General features: G+C 41.8%; 1 protein-coding gene across 1 annotated transcript in view; it reads right to left on the reverse strand.

Moving 5' to 3' along the window:
• Window positions 1-7,820: 7,820 nt before the first annotated feature.
• Window positions 7,821-22,742, reverse strand: part of dapk2b (death-associated protein kinase 2b) — a 156,552-nt gene continuing 141,630 nt past the window's right edge. The window contains exons 10-12 of the mRNA XM_060853576.1: window positions 15,031-15,120; window positions 14,834-14,917; window positions 7,821-13,103 (exon numbers count right to left, since the gene is read on the reverse strand). Of these exons, the coding sequence (XP_060709559.1) occupies window positions 13,023-13,103; window positions 14,834-14,917; window positions 15,031-15,120 (255 nt within the window). The 3' untranslated portion in view covers window positions 7,821-13,022. The remainder of the gene's footprint in view (window positions 13,104-14,833; window positions 14,918-15,030; window positions 15,121-22,742) is intronic.

Below are 22,742 nucleotides of genomic sequence, written 5' to 3' on the forward strand. Positions count from 1 at the left end.
ACGCATTTAACTGCTCTCTCTCCCTATTCCTCGACTCTCTATCACGTGGCACGGGTAACAAACCAGAGACTACAACTCTGTTTGTTCTAACTCTGAGCTTCCAACCTAGCTCCCTGAAAGCCTGTCTGACATCCTCACCCCTCTTCCTACCTATGTCGTTGGTTCCAACGTGGACCACGATCTGGGGCTGCTCCCCCTCCCCCTTAAGGACCCGGAAAACACGATCAGCGACATCATGTACCCTTGCACCTGGGAGGCAACATACCAAACGTGAGTCACTGTCGCCCCCACTATCGAGTCCCCAAGAACTATCACTCTACCTTTCTCCACCCTCCCCTTCTGAGCAACGGGGCCAGGCTCCGTGGCAGAGGCCTGAACCTCGTTGCTTGCCCCTGGTAAGTCATCCCCCCCACAAGTATCCAAAACGGTATACTTGTTCTTGAGGGGAATGACCGCAGGGGGTCCCTGCACTGGCTTCCTCCTCCCACTCCCCCTCACTGTCACCCATCTATCTTGAACTTTCGGAGTAACTACTTCCCTAAAGCTCTGATCTATGACCCTCTCTGCCTCCCGAATGATCCGCAGTTCATCCAAATCCAGCTCCAGTTCCCTAACACGGGCTTGGAGGAGCTGGAGATGGGTGCACTTCTTGCAAGTGTACTCAGCAGGGACGCTAATGGCTTCCCTCACCTCATATTGTTGGTGCAGTTAGGGAGGTGTCCCAAATGAAAGAGTAGGCAACTCAGAGGGAATGCAGGGGTTAATGATGTCAAGGATGAAGTCAGTGACAGTGAGTGTAGATAGATAATTGTGCATTGTGTGCAAATTGTTTTCACTAGAGCATCAGAGGCCGAGAGGTGACTTGATCAAAGTATATAAAATTCTGCAAGAGAGTAGGGGGAATGCAGGAGTCTTTTGCCCAGGATGGAAATTTCAAATAGCAGGCATTAGGTTTAAGGTGAGAGCATGAAAATTTAAAAGAAATGTACAAGCGAAGTTTTTTTTTACTTTGGGGGTAGTTGGTGTTTGTAATGCATTGCCAGGGGGAGGTGTTAGAAGCAGGCACATGAAAACAGTGTAACAAAAACATGAATAGGATACAGACACTGTGCAGGCAGACAGAATTAGTTTAGAATGTCATCATAGTCGGCATAGACATGGTGGGCTATTCCTGTGCTGTACTATTCTACATTCTATATTCTATGGTAGAGCTTGAGCCTTGGTGACAGATGGATGCAGTAGCAGAGACAGACTAAGGTATTAGAGAGGAGATGATGGCATTTATCATGGCAGAGCGAAGGCAACCTTAGCCCTACAGTGCTGGGCAATCCTCCAGACAGCTGAGACTGCACTGTCTCAAGTGCCAACCTTGGGCCAGACTGGCAGAGTCTAGTATTGTGCTCTCTTCTTCTGGTCCTCAGGGAAGAAGACACCCCTTCTGTGTGGCACAGTGGTTAGCACTGCTGCCTCACAGCACCAGAGACCAGGGTTCAATTCCCGACTCAGGCGACTGACTGTGTGATGTTTGCACATTTTCCCCGTGTCTGCGTGGGTTTACTCCAGGTGCTCCAGGTTCCTCCCACAGTCCAAAAATGTGCAGGTTAGGTGAATTGGCCATGCTAAATTGCCCGTAGTGTTAGGTGATGGGGTAAAGGTAGGGGTATGGGTGGGTTTCGCTTTAGCGGGTCAGTGTGGTCTTGTTGGGCCAAAGGGCCTGTTTCCACACTGTAAGTAATCTAATCTAATCCCACCCTTTGTGAGTTTGTTAGTTTGACTGTTCAGTGTTCTACATGATCACAAGTTGCCTGCCTCTCATTCTAGGTTAACAAGTATACTAAATTGCACAGGCTCGCATGTTAGTCTGTGTTAAGAAAGCAACATGAAGTAGGTAGAGGTTGGCAGATTCTAGTATGAAGTAAAGTGACTGAGGGCTAAGAAAAACAAGCTAACATCCCTAAGATGCATATATCTCTGTTGGTGCAAAAACATGATGCAGAAGATTTGTGGCTACCTCCACTCATAAATTATGTAAGCAAGAAACATACAAGTTATAGGTGTCTGTGAATTCCACATCACCGCTGAAGGCCTGGGTTGGTGTGAGTGTCGATTTGAGAGCAGGAATGATGCTGTGGTCAGGCTGATACCAAGTTGCATGGAAGAAGGTCAAGGAGGATGCTGGCTGGTGGACCATGAGGTGACAATGTTCAAAAGGAGTTGTTTGACAGTTGATGAGCTTCAGCTGCCAATACCTGCCCTTGTCTTACATGTTGGGAATTTGTAGGGAGGAGAGCTGCAAGGGAGATGTTAATACAATGAATTGGGCCTGCAATTAAATACAAATTCATGAAATAATGTAGGCATAGCTCAATGGTGAGATTCAGAAATTGACATTTGAGGCTTGAGGGGAAATCAGGACAATTGTTTCTCAGTGTCAAGAATCTATTGTCTCATTTGTTGCCATGGAGAGGGGAAATACTGTCCCATGATCAAACAGTGGGGGGGAATGACTAAAATTAGTCAAATTTCATCAAACAAGAACTTTCATTTTTGAAATATTTTTCTTGAAGAGGTTGATTAATTCATGTAAGTTTTTTTTTACATTTACTTTTAATGGTTATATGGGCCAGAGACTTGACTTTCTTTTTCATTGGAACGCAGATAAATAATTTCAATAGTTTCAGTCTACAAGAGGGCTGACTAATCCTTGATTATCTCATAGGACTACAATTAATCCAATGGACAACTTGTTGCAAACAGAGTTCTTGGCTAATTACATCAATTCTGATTCGTCATAGGTTATTTGAGGAAATAACTATCCAAAGGGCTGTGTGTATTCTTTCATTCACATTAAGCATTGTCTATCTCTATCCGGTGATTAAACTGAAACTGGGAGCAAGGCTTTGAGACAGAATATTGTGCAGCTGAGAGCCTATTAACTGATTTATAACATTCTACTCTACATTGTTTCTCAGGGTATTTCCATAAATCAAATAATGTGGGTTATCCCCACAGGAAGTTCATTGCTCTCTGGTTATTTTTGTCTAAGGTGGAAGGGCAGAGTGTACCAATGATCATCATTGGGCTTGGGTGGTTATAGGGAGATTGGCTGTCTGCATGCTAACATTTCAGCATTTATTAAGTTCCACTAAGACTTCAGGTTTCCTACTCAGTCTACACTGACAGCACCATGTTTATTGAAACTAATTTAATTCCTTTTGTCATGGCTTCAAAAGAAACATATTCAAATAATACATATACCATTATTAAATTGTTAAACATTGGACTACATTCCAATGGTATGAGCATGAACATCCCAATTTCTTCAAGCAATTTTCCCAGTCAGCAATGATATTGCTGAGAATTCATCAAGTAGAATCAAAATCTAATTAGTGGGTAAAACAATAGAGATTTTATATCAAATTGTATCACTTGAAGAAACGGATTATTGGTAGCTTGGAAATTATTTTGACAGATATTTTGACAACTTTATGATTTCGTTCTAGGTTAATGTTCTTTTGAAGCTGATTTTCAATGTTTGTTTATCTTGGCAGTTTTACAAGGTTTGAAAAGGGTGATGTCTTTTTCCCCTTATACATTTTCAATGACTTTTTTTCAGATTCTGAAAGATAAGATTTATATGCAATTGGAGAGGAAAGGAAAGATAAAGGGATAATCGGCATGGTTCTGTTCAAGAGAAATCATGTCTCACAAACTTGATCGACATTTTTGAGAAAGTAACCAAAAAGATAGATGACAGAGCAGGAGACATTGTCTATTTCTAAAGTTTTGGCAAGGTTCCACATGGTGGACTAATCTAACTAAAGTTTAGATCACATGGGATTCAGGGTGAGCTTGTCAATTGGATATAAAATTGGCTGAATGGCAGGAGACAGGGTGATGGTGGAGGGTTGTTTTTCAGACTGGAGGCCTGTGACTAGTAGGGGTGTACAGGGATCAGTATTGGTTCTGCTTTTGTTTGTCAGTAAGTTGGCAGGCAACACCAAAATTGTGGCATATTGGACAGTGAAAAAGGTTATCTAAGATAGCAAAGAGGTCTTGATTGATTGGGTTAATGAGCTGAAGAGTGGCAGATGGAGTTTGGATAAATGCGAGGTATTGCATTTTGGTTACACAAATAAGGACAGGACTTGTACAATTAAAAGTAGGGCTTTAGGTAGTGTTGTGGAACAAAGAGATTTAGGGGTTCAGATACATAATTCTTTGAAGTTGCATCACATGTAGACAGGTAATTAAGGTGGCATTTAGCATGCTTGCCTTCAACTGTTCAAACCTTTGAGTATAGGAATTGGGAAGTCGTGTTGAAGATGTACAGAACGCTGGAGAGGCCTCTTCTGTAGTAGTGTGTCCAGTTCTGGTCAACCGGTTATAGAAAGGATATTATCAAACTGGAGAGATTACAGAAAAGATCAGGATATTGCCAGGAATGGAAGGTTCGAGTTATAGAGAGAGGCTGCTAGGATCTCTCCACTAGAATGTAGAAGGTTGAGGGGTGACCTTATAGAGGCTTTTAAGATCATAAGAAGTATAGGTAAGGTGAATGGCAGGGGTCTTTTCCCAATGGCATGGGATTTCAAGACAAGTGGGTATATTTTTAAGCTGAGATGAAGATTTAATAAAGGTCCTGAGGGGCAACTTTTTTTAATACAGACAGTGATTCGGATGTGGAATGAATTCCAGAGGAAGTGGTGGATGCAGGTTATAACATTTAAAAGACATTTGGATAAGTACATGAATAAGAAGGATTCAGAGGTAGGACGAGTTTAGTTTGGGATTATGGTCAGCATGGACTGGTTAAACCAAAGGGTCTGTTTCTACGCTGTATGAGTCTATGATTGTATAGCTCAATGATTGTTTCTTTATTTTGACAGTTTTAGGAGCATCCCAATATCATTATGTAACTCGGTGTACTGTAAAGACTTGGCCAAAATTAGATTTGAAACAGAGGCAATGAGGATTTGGATGTGGTATTGGTATACAGGTCATTCTGCTAACACGAGTTTTGTGATATGATTGGTGAATTAGGGACACTGTTTCTAAAGTGGACACCCAGTCCCTGTACACCTCCATCCCCCATCTCGAAGGACTCAGAGCCCTCCGCTTCTTCCTTTCCCGCAGTACCAATCAGTACTCTTCCACTGACACCCCCCTTCGACTGACTGAACTGGTCTTCATTCTGAACAACTTCTCTTTCCATCCTCCCACTTCCTCCAAACCAAAGAAGTAGCCATAGGCACCCGTATGGGCCCCAGCTATGCCTGCCTCTTCGTAGGATATGTGGAACAGTCCATCTTCCGCAGCTACACTGGCACCACTCCCCACCTTTTCCTCCACTACATCGATGACTGTATCGGCGCTGTCTCATGCTCCCACAAGGAAGTTGAACAGTTCATCCACTTTACCAACACCTTCCACCCCAACCTCAAATTTACCTGGACTGTCTCAGACTCCTCCCTCCCCTTCCTAGACCTCTCCATTTCTATCTCGGACGACTGAATCAACACGGACATTTACTATAAATCAGCCGACTCCCGCAGCTATCTGGACTACACCTCCTCCCACCCTGCCCCTGTTAAAACACCACCCCATATTCCCAATTCCTTCGTCTCCGCCTCATCTGCTCCCAGGAGGACCAGTTCCAATACCGAACAACCTCCTTCTTCAAAGACTGCAATTTCCCCCCAGACATGGTCGACAATGCTCTCCACCGCATCTCCTCCACTTCCTGCTCCTCCGCCTTGAGTCCCGCCCCTCCAATCACCACCAGAACAGAACCCCACTGGTCCTCACCTACCACCCCACCAACCTCCATATACATCATATCATCCGTCGTCATTTCCGCCACCTCCAAAACGGACCCCACCATCAGGGATATATTTCCCTTCCCTCCATTATCAGCGTTCCGAAAACACCACTCCCTCCGTGACTCCCTTGTCAGATCCACACACCCCCAGTAACCCAACTTCCACTCCCGGCACCTTCCCCTGCAACCGCAAGAAATGCAAAACTTGCGCCAACACCTCCCCCTCACTTCCCTCCAAGGCCCCAAGGGATCCTTCCATATCCGCCACAAATTCACCTGCATCTCCAAACATATCATTTACTGCTTCCGCTGCACCCGATGTGGCCTCCTCTATATTGGGGAGACAGGCCGCCTACTTGCAGAACGTTTCACAGAACACCTCTGGGACACCCGGACCAACCAACCCGTGGCTCAACATTTCAACTCCCCCTCTCACTCCACCAAGGACGTGCAGGTTCTTGGACTCCTCCATCGCCAGACTATAGCAACACGACGGCTGGAGGAAGAGCACCTCAACTTCCGCCTAGGAACCCTCCAACCACAAGGGATGAGCTCAGATTTCTCCAATTTCCTCATTTCCCCTCCCCCCACTTTGTCTCAGTCCCAACCCTCGAACTCAGCACCACCTTCCTAACCTGCAATCTTCTTCCTGACCTCTCCACGCACCCCCCCCAACCCCACTCTGGCCTATCACCCTCACCTTGACCTCCTTCCACCTATCGCATTTCCAACGCCCCTCCCCCAAGTCCCTCCTCCCTACCTTTTATCTTAGCCTGCTTGGAACACTCTCCTCATTCCTGAAGAAGGGCTCATGCCCGAAACGTCGATTCTCCTGCTCCTTGGATGCTGGCTGACCTGCTGCACTTTTCCAGCAACACATTTTCAGCACCGTTTCTAAAGCGCCAACTTTTAAAAAGTTTGTTGGCTGTAACAAGATTATATTGCCAACACTAAGTGCTGTTTCTAAAGCACAATTTTTCTCTAACCTGGAGTTGCACAAGAATGTAACCATTGCGTTATAGAAGAACTACCTTTATAATACAGGTGAAGGAAAACACCACGTTCTGTGTTGCATTTAAGAAATGGCACTGAAAAAAAGGAAAGGATTTCCTGCAGATGGCAGAGTTGTCCCCAGCAATCCAAAGGCAAATTTCGAAACAGAAGTTGATCAATTTGACGGGTAAATTGGAGGTACAATTGCCTATACAAACTAAAAAGGCAGAGGTAATTGAAGTACTAGTACAACATATGGGGTTTACAGGAAATACAAAAGTGTTAGATTACTTTCCCCTCACACACAATGGTTAAAGTATGGTGTGTATTGCGTACAAATGTGGTGGAGGCAAGTTCAGCTGAGGCATTCAAGAGGGCATCGGATGATTATTTGGATAAAAAATATTTTTTAAGTTTGTAGGGAAAAGGTAAAAAGTTGGCACTACAAGCCATAAAATTCATTCAGATTGCCAGTGCAGACGCAATGAGCCAAACAGCCTCCTTCAGCACCATACTCCTTCCGATTCTTAAAGTATGGATTAGAGAAAAAAAATCCATTGTTTGGCCCTTAGAAACTAATGCAATAAACCTCAGATGTAGATGAAAAGCAACAGCGCTATTATCAAATGCCCAACTTGTGAAAACAACATTCTCAATTAGGCTTCATAAAGCATCCAATCCAATTCACCCTATGGAATACAGTAACACCAAATATGTCTCACTTTTTGATTCTAAAAATATTTCTTGACCACTTTTGCAACTGAATTTGTAATTTTCTCTATAATTATCTCTCAATAACTGTGATGGCCATTCAATTCTCCTCAATCCATTGCGGGCTCTGGAGAGCACTTGATCAATTACCACCATTAAAAATCTCCCTGTACATTCTGGAAAGGTTACTCCAGGGCACCAGGATTTTATTTGAATGTTGTGAAAACAAACCATGCAACTGCATCTGTGCAATCACATTAAACCACAGCAAAATGTTGTATTCAACACTTTATTTATAGAAAAATACTGTTTAATGTTGCAAACACAGTCTTTAGATATGGACAGTCCAGTATAAACAGTTTTAATCAATATCATAAACAAGAAATCCCTGCTCTGTTATCACAAGTTTGGCTCCATCAACCTAAAATAGTCCTAGTTAAATCTACATTCACTAAACCTTTAATTTTATTTGAAACTTTAAATTTATATAAAAAAAATTGCAGAAATGACAAGCACAATGTTTAAAGTTGCTGCCATTTGTCAAATAGAGTAACATGCTTTAAAATTTACATATTCACTTTTGAAATATTAATTTTATTCCAAGTTCATTATGTTAATTTAGAACATTACACTGTTACTTACAGAACTGTAGTTTCTGTGCAAAGATAACTTTGTATAGATTACCAAAACGTCAATGGCAGCAGCACAACAGGCAGTTGGAGGTAAGCAGGGTCCCACATACACAGGGAGGTTACTTATTGCTGTGATCATAATTTTTTGATAATAAAAAGCATTCAAGTTCCATGCTCTGGTGTCCTTTATATATGAGTTATGGTCTATAATTAAAAACACAATTTTTTCAATCCCTACAGTGTGGAAACAGGCCATTTGGGTTAACAAGTCCACGCTGACTCTCCAAACAGCATCCCACCCAGACTCACTCCATCCTGAGAACCCTGCATTTCCCATAATCCTGCATAATTCACTGAACCTACATATCCCTAGACACTATGGGCAATTTAGCATGGCCAATCCACCAAGCCTGCACATCTTTGGGCAGTGGGAGGAAACTAGAGCACCCAGAGGAAACTCTCACAGACACAGTTTCTTGAGGGTGGTTTGGTGGGGTAGCAATGTTAACTCCTGAGCTACCATGCTGCCCAAACATTTCTGGTGTGGAGATAGTCTGTTATCATAGTTTTTGGATGCTCCCGATAACATCCAAGGCAGATGAGCTTGCATTTGTTTCCTGTGTTAACAATTCTTTTCCCCCATTCATGTCTGATACATACATGAATATCCCTTTGCTAACTTCTGAATCTGTCTGAATCAGTGAAGCAAATCCAAGAACTTGGCAATTAGTTCATAAGACAAAGGTTTCACAGTGTAAATGGTGGAATCAATAGTTACAAATCTGATTTGCAGTGCAACATAATACATTATCAAAAGCATAATTTGGTGATATAGTATTATTCAGATTCTCAGATGATCTGAAAAAAATGTACATAATTTCTAAGTGGCTGATAACCAATGCTTTCCCTGACAGGATGCAGGTGCTGGTATTATGGAAACATTTTGAAGATATAGGAGGTGTTCCCAGGATCCAGCAACTTAATTGCTCCAGACCTTCTGCTGTGCAGTCCTGAGGAATGTTACTTTCCACTGGGAGTACCCAACCACTTTTACTGCAAAACAGTCAGGAAGGACTGGTTAGGGCCAGAATAACCATACAACCTTTGAGGACCTATAGAAACATTATAACAGTGCAACTAAAATATGTATAAGATTAAAATTTGTATGTTAAGTCAAAGTATGTTATGAATAAAGACGTTTTGTTATTCATTAATGGGATGAAAGCATCCCAACATTAAGGTCAACATTAGCAGTCCATTTCTCAACGGCAATTAAGGATGAGAAATAAATTCCAGTACTCTTTGCCAAGCATGCCCACATCCCAAGGACAGATTTTTTTTAAAAGTACCATATCATGCAAATATCATGTTAGAATATTTGATTTTTAGAATTTATAAAGAATAATTTCTAAGTCGGATAACAACGTTGTCAAAATTGGTGCGTTAACGTATGTTTTCCGGTGTCTCAAAAACATTTATAATCAGGATTCATAAATTAAAGTGTAATCTCTCAATTATCATCTGATGATAAAGCTGAAATGTGGCCAGAACACCAGTAAACAGGTTGAATAGATTAGATCACTTCCATAGGAAGTGGCAAAGCTTCTTAATCTTTAAAAGATTGAGTTTGTTAAGCTACAAAGTAAGTACACTCGCAAACGTTGCTGTCAGTTTTGAAGTTAGTCTTCAGGTAAGATTTAAGCTGAATGAAGAGGTCTTTAGGTCCATTTTGGCTTGGGAATCAAAAAGGTGAATTTATGATTTCAGGAATGTTTTTGTGCTATGGAATTAATTAAAATTTTAAGATTATAAGTAACAAGTCCCACTGCAGTGACAGCACAAATGGCCAATTCTACCTACAATGCCTGCTTTCTGTTTAAGTTCCAGCCAACTGTTAACTGTGCCAGTGCTCTACCTCAACCCTGACGTACTTCTCAGAAGAAACCTGCCTCTGAAAGATTGGATGAAGCGGAGGGTTGGATGACGGGAGTACCTGCCATCTTCCAATTTTGGTTATGGAGCAAGATCAAACGGTTCCTTCGAGCTCCAGCTTCAGCAGTGTTTAGTTAGCAGTTGTTCTCAAGAAAGATTACAAAAAAATCTGTTTAAAAAATATAGATTTTGAAGGAATATTTTGGGGCACATGCTACCATTTTCTTCTGCAAAGACTGAACTCCTCAAGATAGACCATTGCAGTAACATTTTGAGTAGAAGATGTTTCCTGCTAACTGATTTTATTTGCAAGTTCCTATCACTGAGCTAGAAATGTTGCCCAGACACCTCAGTATGGTTGGTGACATGAGTGGATGTGGGACCAACCAGCTCAGTTCAGACCTGAAAAACCATCCAACTATAACAAGCAACACTAAATAAACACAAAATTACAGTATTTATTTTCAAAAGAGACTAACAGAGTCTCTCAGGCTCGAGAAGATAATAAAACAGAGGTGAGGGATTTATTGTTGAAAATGGGATATTTTATCAAAAAAAGGACTGTTTGACTATTTCTGAATACCACTTATGAAAATGTTTAGAGTCAGGTAGACTGTTTGATCTGGTGAGGCATTTGGAGACAGGATAAAATCTCTAAATGCACTCCCAGTTACAGTCCAGTGTCTCTGAATGACAATGCCTCCAATGATCAGCCAGTCAAACACTGATAGCATCAATAGGTCCCCTCCCAGTCACATCGTGATCAGGGTCACATGGTCAATGGAGGAATTTCAGCCTCTGCAACTGGGAATGAAATTTTAGCAGTAATCTTTCCCATAATTTTTTGCAGTAAATTACTTTTGATTGAAAAGTAGAAAATTCTCGAGAAAGGGAGACAACAATACAACACAAAGCTGCTTGCTTTACTTGAGCTTCATCTGTAAATTATTCAGCTACCAATTCAGTTATCAAGCCATTGAGGATGTTAAGGGCAATTCTACCAATCTAGACTTCTCTGCAGGTGGGACCTTTGAACATTATCGACCCAGCTGTCCTTTTATTTTTAGTCAGTTAATTCAGAAACAAATACAGAAACTCAATGTTTTCCTGTGTCGAAATGAGTTGGACATAATGAGCTCTCTTAGGCATTCACTGTGCTGACTCCTCAGCATCTATGTTGACCTGAATAAGTGGGACACCCTCCTTGTTGGAGGGCTAGATAAGATGAACATTTTCACCTCGCACTTGCACCTCAAGGTGCTTCACAATCTTAAATCATGACAGCAACTCAGGACTTGAATAACTTTTGGGTTGCTTTGGTTAGAGAGGACACATAGGATATGACTGGACTGTTTGTGACTCTCCAAGTAAAGGGAAGAGCTAGGTAGCCCTTTCTTGAACTTCCTTCAGCATCTCTAGATTGAGGTCCAACTTCCTTCCTGTTTGCCTTCTGAAGCCAAGTCAGGAAGTGCAAAGCCTCAGTGAACTGCTTGACTGTGAACTCAGCTTCCTCTCTCACATTCAATCCATTATTGACACAGTCCTCAACCGTTCTCACTTCAATGCGCAACATTCTCATCTTTTCTCATTTCAACTCTTCAAAAGATTCTCCACACCCAAAACAATGCTGCCCACCTTTCTGAGCTCCACACTGCATTTAAGGATCATTTCCTTCATAATAATTCACCTAAAGAACTGGCTAAAACCTAATTAACCACTTGGATTTTATTGAAAAGACAGTTACATAAAGTCTATTTGCATTGTTGTAAAATAGGCAACACTGAAGTGAGTATTATTTTCCCAAGAAAAGTCACCCAAAAGATTTGTTGGGGAGACAATATTATTATCTCGACTCCTGTAAACATGTCAAGGCAACTCATTTCAGGAATCAGGCTAATGTGACTTCCTGTTGAGGCTATATATTCACAAGGAATAGTTTCTCTTCTAATCTCATGCTGAAAGCTTCATGGTGTACCATATAAAGTTTTTTTTAGTCAGTAAACTTAAAAAAAGGTCTACTATCTAAAACTATGCGAAACAATGCTTACATTAAAACAATATTAGTTGAAACCAACAATGTTCAACATGGCTCAAACATCTGTCTGCTTGACTGCCTCATTTGCTGGCACTCATTTCCAAAATTACTGCTCAATATGTCCCTAACCTCCACTTAGAGCCTGTGGCTAAACATTCTGCCCAAGCAACATTTGGCATGGCAGGAAGTACAGTTTGAATGAAGTCAAAACCCATCTTTCCAATATCTCTTCTTCCTGCCCATTGCTTGTGGTAAAGTGCCTGATCGCCACTCAAAGTACCCACAGCAACAGGCTTGAAACGGGGGACCCATTACAAGATAAGGAAACTACATTGTATCAAACAAAAACGGAAAGCACTGCGGATGCTGGAAATTAGAAACAAAAACAGAAATTGCTGGAAAAACTCAAAGGTCTGGCAACATTACTGGAGAGAAGTCAGAGTTAATGTTTCAGATCCAGTGACCCTTCCTCACAGCTGGAGAAGAACTCCAGTTCTGAAGGACCCAAAACATTAGCTATGATTTCTCTCCACAGATGCCGCAAGACGTGCTGAGCTTTTCCAGAACTGCATCACACCGTTCCTGATATGCAATGCATCAGTGCAATCCCAAGAGTTGTATGTGAAAAGGACAGAATACACTGAGTTGCAAAACTGTATTGCACACTTTGGCTTGTGCAGTAGGTACCAAAGCCTGGCATCATTCACCTGGTCTGCGTGTGTGTGGGAGCATGGGTATGTTCAAAGTGGCATTTTTCTATTGAGCATGCCTGGTATTGTCCCAACAACAGGTACAAGCAGCACTGGTGTAGGTTCAGGTTTTGTTGATTCTAACAGTACAATGGTCCACCTGTCCTTAGGGCTGCCTCATTTTTGGCGTAACCCAATCAGAGATTGCTTTATGATGTGCTGCTGCGTCTCCTCGGTCTGGAAGGCCTTCTTTTGAAGCTCACGTCCTCATTGTCACTGTCATACTGTCTCTAAAATGAGAAAGAAATAACTTGCGTTGGATTTCATGCCTCATCACAGAGTTTCTCAGGGCTTCATAAAGCACTTAAGAGCCAATTCAATAGTTACTGCTGGAATGTAGAAAATGTGACAGTCCAATATTTAACACCACCCTATAAACAACAATGTGATAAAAATAACAAAATCTGCATTTAAAGATGTTGGTGAAATAAATAAGTATTGAATTGGAATCTAGAGAGCGCATCTTTTATTCTTTAAAATAGTGTCCATCTAAATGCAGATGAAACTCAGTGCAGCACTCCCTCAGTGCCCAATGTCAGATAGTGCGACACTCCCTCGGGACCGACCACACAGCATGACACACCCTCAGCACAGACCATCAGACAGTGCAGCACTCCCTCAGCACTGACAGTCAGACAGCTCAGCACTCCCTCAGTGTTGACCGTCAGACAGAGCGGTATCCCCTCAGCACCGACTGTCATTCAGTGCGGCACCCGCTCGGCTCAGACCGTCAAACAGCACGGCACTCCACAAGATCATAAAAAGTAGGAACAGGCATAGGCCATTTGACCCTTGAGCCTGCCACTATTTAATAGGATCACGGCAGATCTGATATTCCTCATATCCGCCTTCCTACCCTTTCCTTGTAACCCTCGATTTCTCAACTGATCAACAATCTATGTATCTCAGCCTTAAACATATCCCCAGTTTTTTGTAGCAAGGAGTTCCAAAGATCCACAATCTTCATAAGAAATCCATCCTCAACTCATTCTTAAATTGGTGTCCCTTCATTCTGCTCTCTGGTCCTAGATGCTCCCATGCAGAGAAACATCCTGTCAGCATTTATTCTGTCAAGCCCTTTAAGAATTCCATTGTCCTTTCTGCACAAGTACTCAAGTGCCTTTGTGTTGCAGCTTTCATTCGTTTAAATAATACTGTTGTTTTGTTCTCCCTTCTAAAATGAACAACTTCACATTTTCCCCACAGCATATTCTATTTGCCAACTTTTTGCCCACTTACTTAACCTAACAATATCTCTCTAAACTATTTGTATCCCTCTCACAACATGCCTTTCCACCTTTTGTTTTAGTCCTGAATAATGCTCCTTTGTCTGGCAGCCGATATGAGTAAGTTGAGGCAATCTTAAAGTTAATTATGAAACAGAAACAGAAATTGTTTGAGAAACTCAGCAGGTCTGGCAATGTCTGTGGAGAGAAAGCAGAGTTAATGTTTGTCACCCCATGATAAAGTTGTCCCTTCTTTGTCACTAAACCAACAGGATTAGAAATACCCCAGATCAGCTGCTATAAGAACTGCAAAACAAGATATTGGATGAAAGAGAAAGGATGTGGGTTACAAGAGTGGGGGATATCATAGAGATAGGGTGAAGCAAGGGATTGGAGAAAATGGACAATGATCTTCAACTCCAGATGGGGAATTACTAATGGAAGGTGTGCAGAGACTTTTTGTGAGATTGTGATATCTGGCTGAACTGTGTGGAGATATCAACAGGAAATATAAAGAAATCAAGCTTCACTGTGAGCTGATGTGACAGAGAAGGGGGCGAATACATTCACTGTGGACTAACCGAAAGGTGCAGTTCCCCAAAGAGGTAAAGAAACCTTGTCAAAGTTTTAATTCTTTCCTAACAGAAATAAGAGGAAAATGTAAGCCACAATCATAAAACATTTCAGGAAACAGACTTGCTATAGATAAGATATAGCATTCTAAATGTACTTACTGAAGTTTCACCTGTCTTGAGATAATCTTTTTTAACGAAGGAACGAGTCAAATGATTACAAAATGACACAATCCGATACGTTAGCTAAAAACAAAAGGGAGATTTATAAATTACAAAGGAAGTTCGGTGAGACGGTTTAGCACAAAGCAGCAGAAACAACTATTATAGTACCATTGCAGAGATTGGATTTCACTTACTTTCCATTTCCTCCTGATATATAACTTCCTGAAATTTTCCAAATTAACCACAGATTCCCTTCTCACGAGTGCTTGACATTTATTCAATGGCTGAAAGGGAAAGAATTGAAAACAGTGACTGAAGAATTCAGATATTAAAATACATGCTAGTTACAGTTCACCAGGCAGCATCTGACAGGTTTCCAGAAAATGAAATTACACTTGTTGGACAGAACATTGAGGTTTCAAAGTGAATCGACAAAGTTTAAATTCTATATCAACGGACGGGGTTTTATTGCTACCATTCAGAATCTGTCCCCATTGGTGCTACTTTTTAAAAAAATCACGCTTGGCCAGCATTTATTGCCCATCTCTAATTGCCCAGAGGACAGTTAAGAGTCAACCACATTGCTGAGAGTCTGGAGTGACATGTAGGCCAGGCCAGGTAAGGATGGCAGTTTCCTGTTCAAATGGGCATTAGTGAACCAGATGGGGTTTTCCAATAATCAAAAACAGTTTCATAATTATCATTAGATTCTTAATTCCAGATTTAAATACAGCATGATGACACGAATTCAGCATCTTCCTGTATCCAATTGTGTGCAGAGGGAAAAGCCAGTAAGAGACCAGTTGTGAACAGTCTGCTCACACTGGAGCTCCACTTGGAAGAGTACCAGACAAGTGGGACCAATTCATATTATTTGCCAGCTTCATAGGATTTTCCTTCTGGGATGGAAGGCGAGCAGGCACCAAAATCAGGAGCCTGTCCACCAGTTTTGAAAAATAAACAGTGAACCATCTAGGCTTGTTATAGACACATTTGACTGCATTGCCCACTCGATCCTCAGTATTTGCCACAGGAGAAACATCCAGACTGATATTCAACAAGTTGAGGAGGCAGCATGGGGTGATACAAAGACCCACAAACCAGATCATGGGGGCATGAGGGACCGTGATGTATTGGCAAAGGTGGCGGCATTCGATTGTTCCATAGATCAAGGGTTGGAAATCTATGGAATTCCTTGCCCAATGAAGTAGTTGGCGCTACTTCAGTAAATGTTTTGAAAACGAAGATAGATTTTTTTTGAACAACAAAGGAACAACAAAAGGATATGGTGAGAGTGTGGGTAAGTGAAGCCGAGGCCATGAAAAGATCAGCCGTGATCTTAAGACAATAGACAATAGGTGCAGGAGTAGGCCATTTAGCCCTTTGAGCCTGCACCGCCATTCAATATGATCATGGCTGATCATTCCTAATCAGTATCCGCTTCCTGCCTTATCTCCATAACCCTTGATTCCACTATCTTTGAGAGCTCTATCCAACTCTTTCTTAAATTAATCCAGAGACTGGGCCTCCACTGCCCTCTGGGGCAGAGCATTCCACTCTCTGGGTGAAGAGGTTTCTCCTCATCTCTGTCCTAAATGGTCTACCCCGTATTTTTAAGCTGTGTCCTCTAGTTCGGCACTTACCCATCAGCGGAAACATGTTTCCTGCTGCCAGAGTGTCCAATCCTTTCAAAATCTTATATGTCTCAATCAGATCCCCTCTCAGTCTTCTAAACTCAAGGGTATACAAGCCCAGTCGCTTCAGTCTTTCAGTGTAAGGTAATCCCTCCATTCCAGGAATTGACCTCGTGAACCCACGCTGCACTCCCTGAATAGCCATAATGTCTTTCCTCAAATTTGGAGACCAGAATTGCACACAGTACTCCAGGTGTGGTCTCACCAGGGCCCTGTACAGCTGCAGAAGCACCTCTTTGCTTCTATACTCAATTCCTCTTGTTATGAAGGCCAGCATGCTATTAGCCTTCTTCACTACCTGCTGTACCTGCACACTTGCCTTCATTGACTGGTGTACAAGAACACCCAGATCTCTCTGTACTGCCCCTTTACCTAAATTAATTCCATTGAGGTAGTAATCTGCCTTCCTGTTCTTGCCACCGAAGTGGATAACCATACATTTATCCACATTAAACTGCATCTGACATGCATCTGCCCACTCACCTAACTTGTCCAGGTCACCCTGTAATCTCCTAACATCCTCATCACATTTCACCCTGCCACCCAGCTTTGTATCATCAGCAAATTTGCTAACGTTATTGCTGATACCATCTTATTGAATGGTGAGCAGGCTCAAAGGGCCAGATGGCCTACTCCTGCTCCTGGTTCTTATATAGATGTTATTTCTTCACTGTTTTTAGGTTAACATGAGAAATAAGCAGAATGAAAGGGCAGGATGAAATATAGGGTGGGGTGAAAGGGCAGTATCAAACAGCATGTCCCATTGACCATTCACAGCCAATGGCATGCTGATTGGGCTCAATGAGCTTGCACTTATCCAAAAAGTACATCCACCTCAAATTTGATTATGACATTGAAAATTGTTTGATACATAACCCCAACTGTGTTCAGAGTTACACCAGAAACCAATTTAAGATCATCAGTTGGACTGGATGTGTGATGTACTTGCATGTACTAGAAGCTATGCATTGAAATACTTAGGGCCTGTTCTATACATCCAAGAGGAACTAGTAAAACACATTGCACCTTCTTAATTTAAAAAAGTATCATGCAGATAGCCAATTGTCTGCTACATCTCCTTGGCATCACCAATCAAAATCAACCTGCCTGGTCTGAGAATTAAGATTGACAGTTAACTGCTCTTCCTGCATCTCCAATACCAACTATGGCCCCAACCAATCTGCACCCTCTTCTCATGTTATGTAAATTGATGTTTCTTTGCTCAAGTCTGGTTCTTATCTCCCAGTCATGGTAAGCACAAAAGTAAAAAAGATCTTTATTTCTTTCTCCTTTTAGATGTGTTAAAGCACTAAGTAGGAGGAATAAATAGATCATTCTCACATAGGCAGGTTGTGACCATTGGGGTACAACAAGGTCCACTGCTTGGCCTCAGCTTTTCACAATCTTTATCAATGATTTTGATGTAGGACAAATTATAATCAACTTTGCAGATGATTAAAACTTGGTGAGAATGAATTGTGGGGAGAATCACAAAAGGCTTCAAGGGAGTTTAGATACAGAATATAATGTGGATAAGTGTGAGACTGGAGAAATAAAGGTGCTGATTATTTCTTGAATGGAGTGAGATTTGAAATGTTGGTGTCTAATGTTCCTGGATGCCCTTGTTCAGAAGTTACTGAAAGCTACAGACAGGTGCAGCAAGCTGTTCAGAAGACATAGTAGCCTTTACCAGAAGACAATTTATTTATAGGAGCTAAGAGGTCTTGCTTCAATTGTATAGAACAATGCTGAGATTTGCCTGGAGTATTATGTGCAGTTCTGGTCTCCTTGCTGAAAGGACATGTATTTGCCATAGCATGAGTGCAGCTCAGGTTGGCCATATTGATTCCTGGGATGGTAGGAATTTCCTGAGGAGACTGGGCCATGAGTTTAGAAGAATGAGTGTGATCTCATTGAAATCTACAAAGGTCTTTAAGGAATAAGAGGTTGCCCATTGCTGGGAGCTCTCAAAGGTGAAGGACACAGTCTCAGAAAGAAGAGCAAACCATTTTAGAACTGACATGATGCGAAGTTTCTTCACTCAGGAAGAGGTGAATCTTTGGAATTCTCTATGTGGAAGCTCAGTACTTGAACAGGTTCAGGACAGACAGATTTCTAGTTACATCAAGATTTTGGTATAATGTGGAAATATGAGGGAGATGGTTGGTCTTGATCTGGAATTGTACAGCAAGCTCAAGGGCCGAATGATCTCCTCCCACTCTTACGTTCCCAGAAGATAGTAGTCAGGCAGTTTCTTGAACTGCTGCAGTCTATGTGCTAAAGGAACCATAGTTTGTTTGGAGTGGAGTTGCAGTATTTTGATGCAGGGAAGAAGAAACACTGATATAGTTTCACGTTCAAAGGTATGCCAGACTGCTTTGTTTTGGATGGTATTGAGCTTCTCCAGTGCTGTTGGAGTTGCACTCATCTAGATAAGTAGGGAGTATTCCAACATAAAAGATAGGGCAGGTGTATACTGGTCATGTGATTGGGCTAGTAATCCACAAATTCAGGCCAATGTTCCAGGTACATGAGTTTGAATCTCATTGCAGCAGATAACGAAACTTAAATTCAATACAATCTGGGATAAACAGGTCACCACGAAACTGCTGCTGATCCTCCTTTAGGAAAGGAAATCTGTTGTCCTTATTTAGTCTGGCCTACATAGAACTCCAGATACATAGCAATGTGGTTAACTCTTAAGAGCCTCTGGGCAAATGGGGATGGGGAACAACGCTGGCCTAGACTACAACAGCCACATCCTGTTATTGGATTTACAAAAACATTCCTGGCTTGTGCCTTATGGATGCTTGGGATACACTTTGGGAAGTATATCATAAACGGAACCTCAGGGTGTTGACACTGAGGGATTCAGTAATGTCATTGAATTTCAAGAGGCAGTGGTCATGAATCCAAGTACTTGTATATTGTTCACATCCTATATTTGGACTTGGACTACACCAGTATCTGAAGAGAAATAAATGGTACTGAACATTGTGCAAACATTGATGGGCATCTTCATTTCTGACCTAATGATGGATGAAGCAACGGAAGATGTTTGGCCTAGTACCCTACCCTGAGGAATCGCTGAAATGACAGGTATAACATGATTGTCCTTCAACAACTACAACTATCTTCTGGATGTAGGTTTGCTTGCTGAGCTGGAAGGTTCATTTTCAGACGTTTCATCACCATTCTAGGTAACATCTTCAGTGAGCCTCCGAATGAAGCACTGGTAGTCTAGTAGCCTGCTTTCTATTTAAATGTTTGAGTTTCCTAGGGTTGGTGATGTCATTTCATAGAGTGATGTAATTTCCTGTTCTTTTTCTCAGGGGGTGGTAAATGGGATCCAAGTAGAGTGTTTGCTGACAGAGTTCTTGATGTAACTAGAATGCCTGCTTCTGGGAATTCTCATGCATGTCTCTGGCTTGTCCTAGGATGGATGTGTTGTCCCAGTCGAAGTGGCGCCCTTCTGCATCTTAGGTCAAGCCAAACAGAGACATGTACGAGAATTCCTAGAAGTATGGCATTCCAACCAGAACTCTATCAACAAACACTTAACTTGGATCCCATTTACCACCCCCTGAGAAAAAAAAAGGAAATGATGTCAACCCATAGGAAATGATGTCACCACAGGAAATTATATCACCAACTCGAGGAAACTCAAACATATAAATAGAAAGCAGCCTACACCACCAGTGCTTCATTTGGAGGCTCATTGAAGATATTACCTAGTAGGGTGATGAAACGTCTAAAAATGAACCTGTCAGCACAGCGAGAAAACCTGCATCCAGACCCTCAACCTAAGCTACATATCTTCTCAGAACTTGCTAACAACTATCTTCCTTTCAGCTCTTTTGTATATATTTGGACCAAGGTTATATCAAGTAAAGCATGACTCTTGGACTCTGGGTAGAGTGAGTCAAATGGCTGACACTTTCCATCTATGTCTGTGAAATAGTAATAAAAACTCCAGGAGCTATACTACAAGCCCACAGGTAAGTTAAAGAAAGCTGCCAGACAAGGGAAAATTTAGATTCCAACTGGGCTGTCTGGAAATTTCTACCATGCAAATCAGACATGAAAAGGGCTGAAATTACAGCCAACAAAGTTCACAGATGACTGCTTACACCTGCCCAAACTACATTCCATTATGCAGAGAGATCAAAATTCATGTAAGTGTCACAATATGGGGAAAGGATTACTTCTCCCACCGTTTATTCTGCTGTTCGATCAGACTTTATTCACAAGATTCTGCCCAAAGTCCCTGCCGGAAGGAAAATTTCTGGTCACAAACCCGACTCTTGGACTCTAAGTTAATCTTATCTTAAATTGTGGGATGTGGTTGTTGCTGGTGGGCCAGCACTTATTGCATATCGCTCTTAAAGTGGTGGGGGGGAGCTGCCTTCTTGAGTCAGTGCAGTCCATGTGTTGTAGATGGACCCACAACCTGGTCAGGGAGGGAATTCCAAGATTTTGACCCAACCTCACTGAACTTGTTGCTCTTTTCCAGACTAATGTAATTCATCAGTCAGCCTCACAATTCTCCAATCTGTCCAGAACAATTGGGTTGGGTGACAAACAAACAGTGCAGGATCTCCATTGAAAGGGACTCTGGCAGGTGATTGTAGCATGAAATTCAGTGTGAAGAAGCAATCACTACAGTCTATTTTCACACTGTCCACTCTTGCCTATGGCTGCAGAGTGGGAGCATATTGCACCTCCCCCTGAGAAGTGAAAGCAACTTCAGCCTAACCTAATGTAAACATTACAGAGAAGGTTCTCAGTTAATAAAAGGTGATATCACCCTGACGAGGTGCAACTACAGCCTGTGACTCATCCATTTGGCAAAGGAGGAATCCAAGATAAAAAGCCTTTCAATTAAATTATCCCGATTTTTTTTCCCACCACACCTCAGGATTTTCCATGGAATTCACCTTGGAGGAAACCACAAGAGAATGAAGTGACATTGGACCTATAAAACTGTCAAAATTACAAGAAATCTGAGGATTGGGAGGTTTGTGGAATACAAGAAAGGAGGATGAAGAAATCAATGAGGAAAGTGAGAACAGAATACACAATCTCGCAAAAACTTATAAACAGGAAGTAAAAACTTCTGTCAGTATGTAAAAATGAAATATTTAGGCCACTGTTGGAATGTTGCGCGCAATTCTGGTCTCCTTCCTATCGGAAAAATGTTGTGAAACTTGAAAGGGTTCAGAAAAGATTTACAAGGATGTTGCCAGGATTGGAGGATTTGAGCTATAGGGAGAGGCTGAACAGGCTGGGGCTGTTTTCCCTGGAGCATCGGAGGCTGAGGGGTGACCTTATAGAGGCTTACAAAATTATGAGGGGCATGGTTAGGGCTAATAGGCAAAGACTTTTCCCTGGAGTCGGGGAGTGCAGAACTAGAGGGCATAGGTTTCGGGTGAGAGGGGAAAGATATAAAAGAGACCTCAGGGGCAACTTTTTCACACAAAGGGCGGTACATATATGGAATGAGCTGCCAGAGGAAGTGGTGGAGGCTGGTACAATTGCAACATTTGAAAGGCATTTGGATGGGTATATGAATAGGAAGGGTTTGGAGGGATATAGGCCGGGTGTTGGCAGGTGGGACTAGATTGGGTTGGGATATCTGGTCGGCATGGACGGGTTGGACCGAAGGGTCTGTTTCCATGCTGTACATCTCTATGACTAGTTAAAACGAATGTGGACCCATTACAAATAGGGTCAGAAGAATTTATGATGGAGAATAGAGGAATGACAGAGAGCAAAATGATTGTTTTGTGTCAGTTTTCACGGAGAAAGATACCATAAATTTCCCAGTGTTAGAGATTCAAATTTCTGGTGAGACTGAGGAGTTAAACAAAATTAGGATCAGTAGGAAGATTGTACTTGAGAAATTAATGGTGTTGAATGATAATAAATCTCCAGCACCTGATGATCTACATCTGAGAGAATTGAAGGTGGTGGCTATAGAGACTGTTGATGCATTGGTAATTATCTTCCAAAATTCTATAACATTCTGAAATGATTCCTTTGGATTAGTAGATACCTGACATCATCACACTATTTAAGTAGAGAGATGAACTTAGGGATCAGCCTTACATCAATATGAGGGATAATTCTAGAATTTATTATAAAGGATGGGAGAAAGGCACCTGGTTGGTAATGATCAAATTGTGAAAACCATTGATTTGTGAATGGGAAAT

The sequence above is a fragment of the Hemiscyllium ocellatum genome, chromosome 42 (assembly GCF_020745735.1).
Source record: "Hemiscyllium ocellatum isolate sHemOce1 chromosome 42, sHemOce1.pat.X.cur, whole genome shotgun sequence".
Classification (NCBI taxonomy): Eukaryota; Metazoa; Chordata; class Chondrichthyes; order Orectolobiformes; family Hemiscylliidae; genus Hemiscyllium; species Hemiscyllium ocellatum.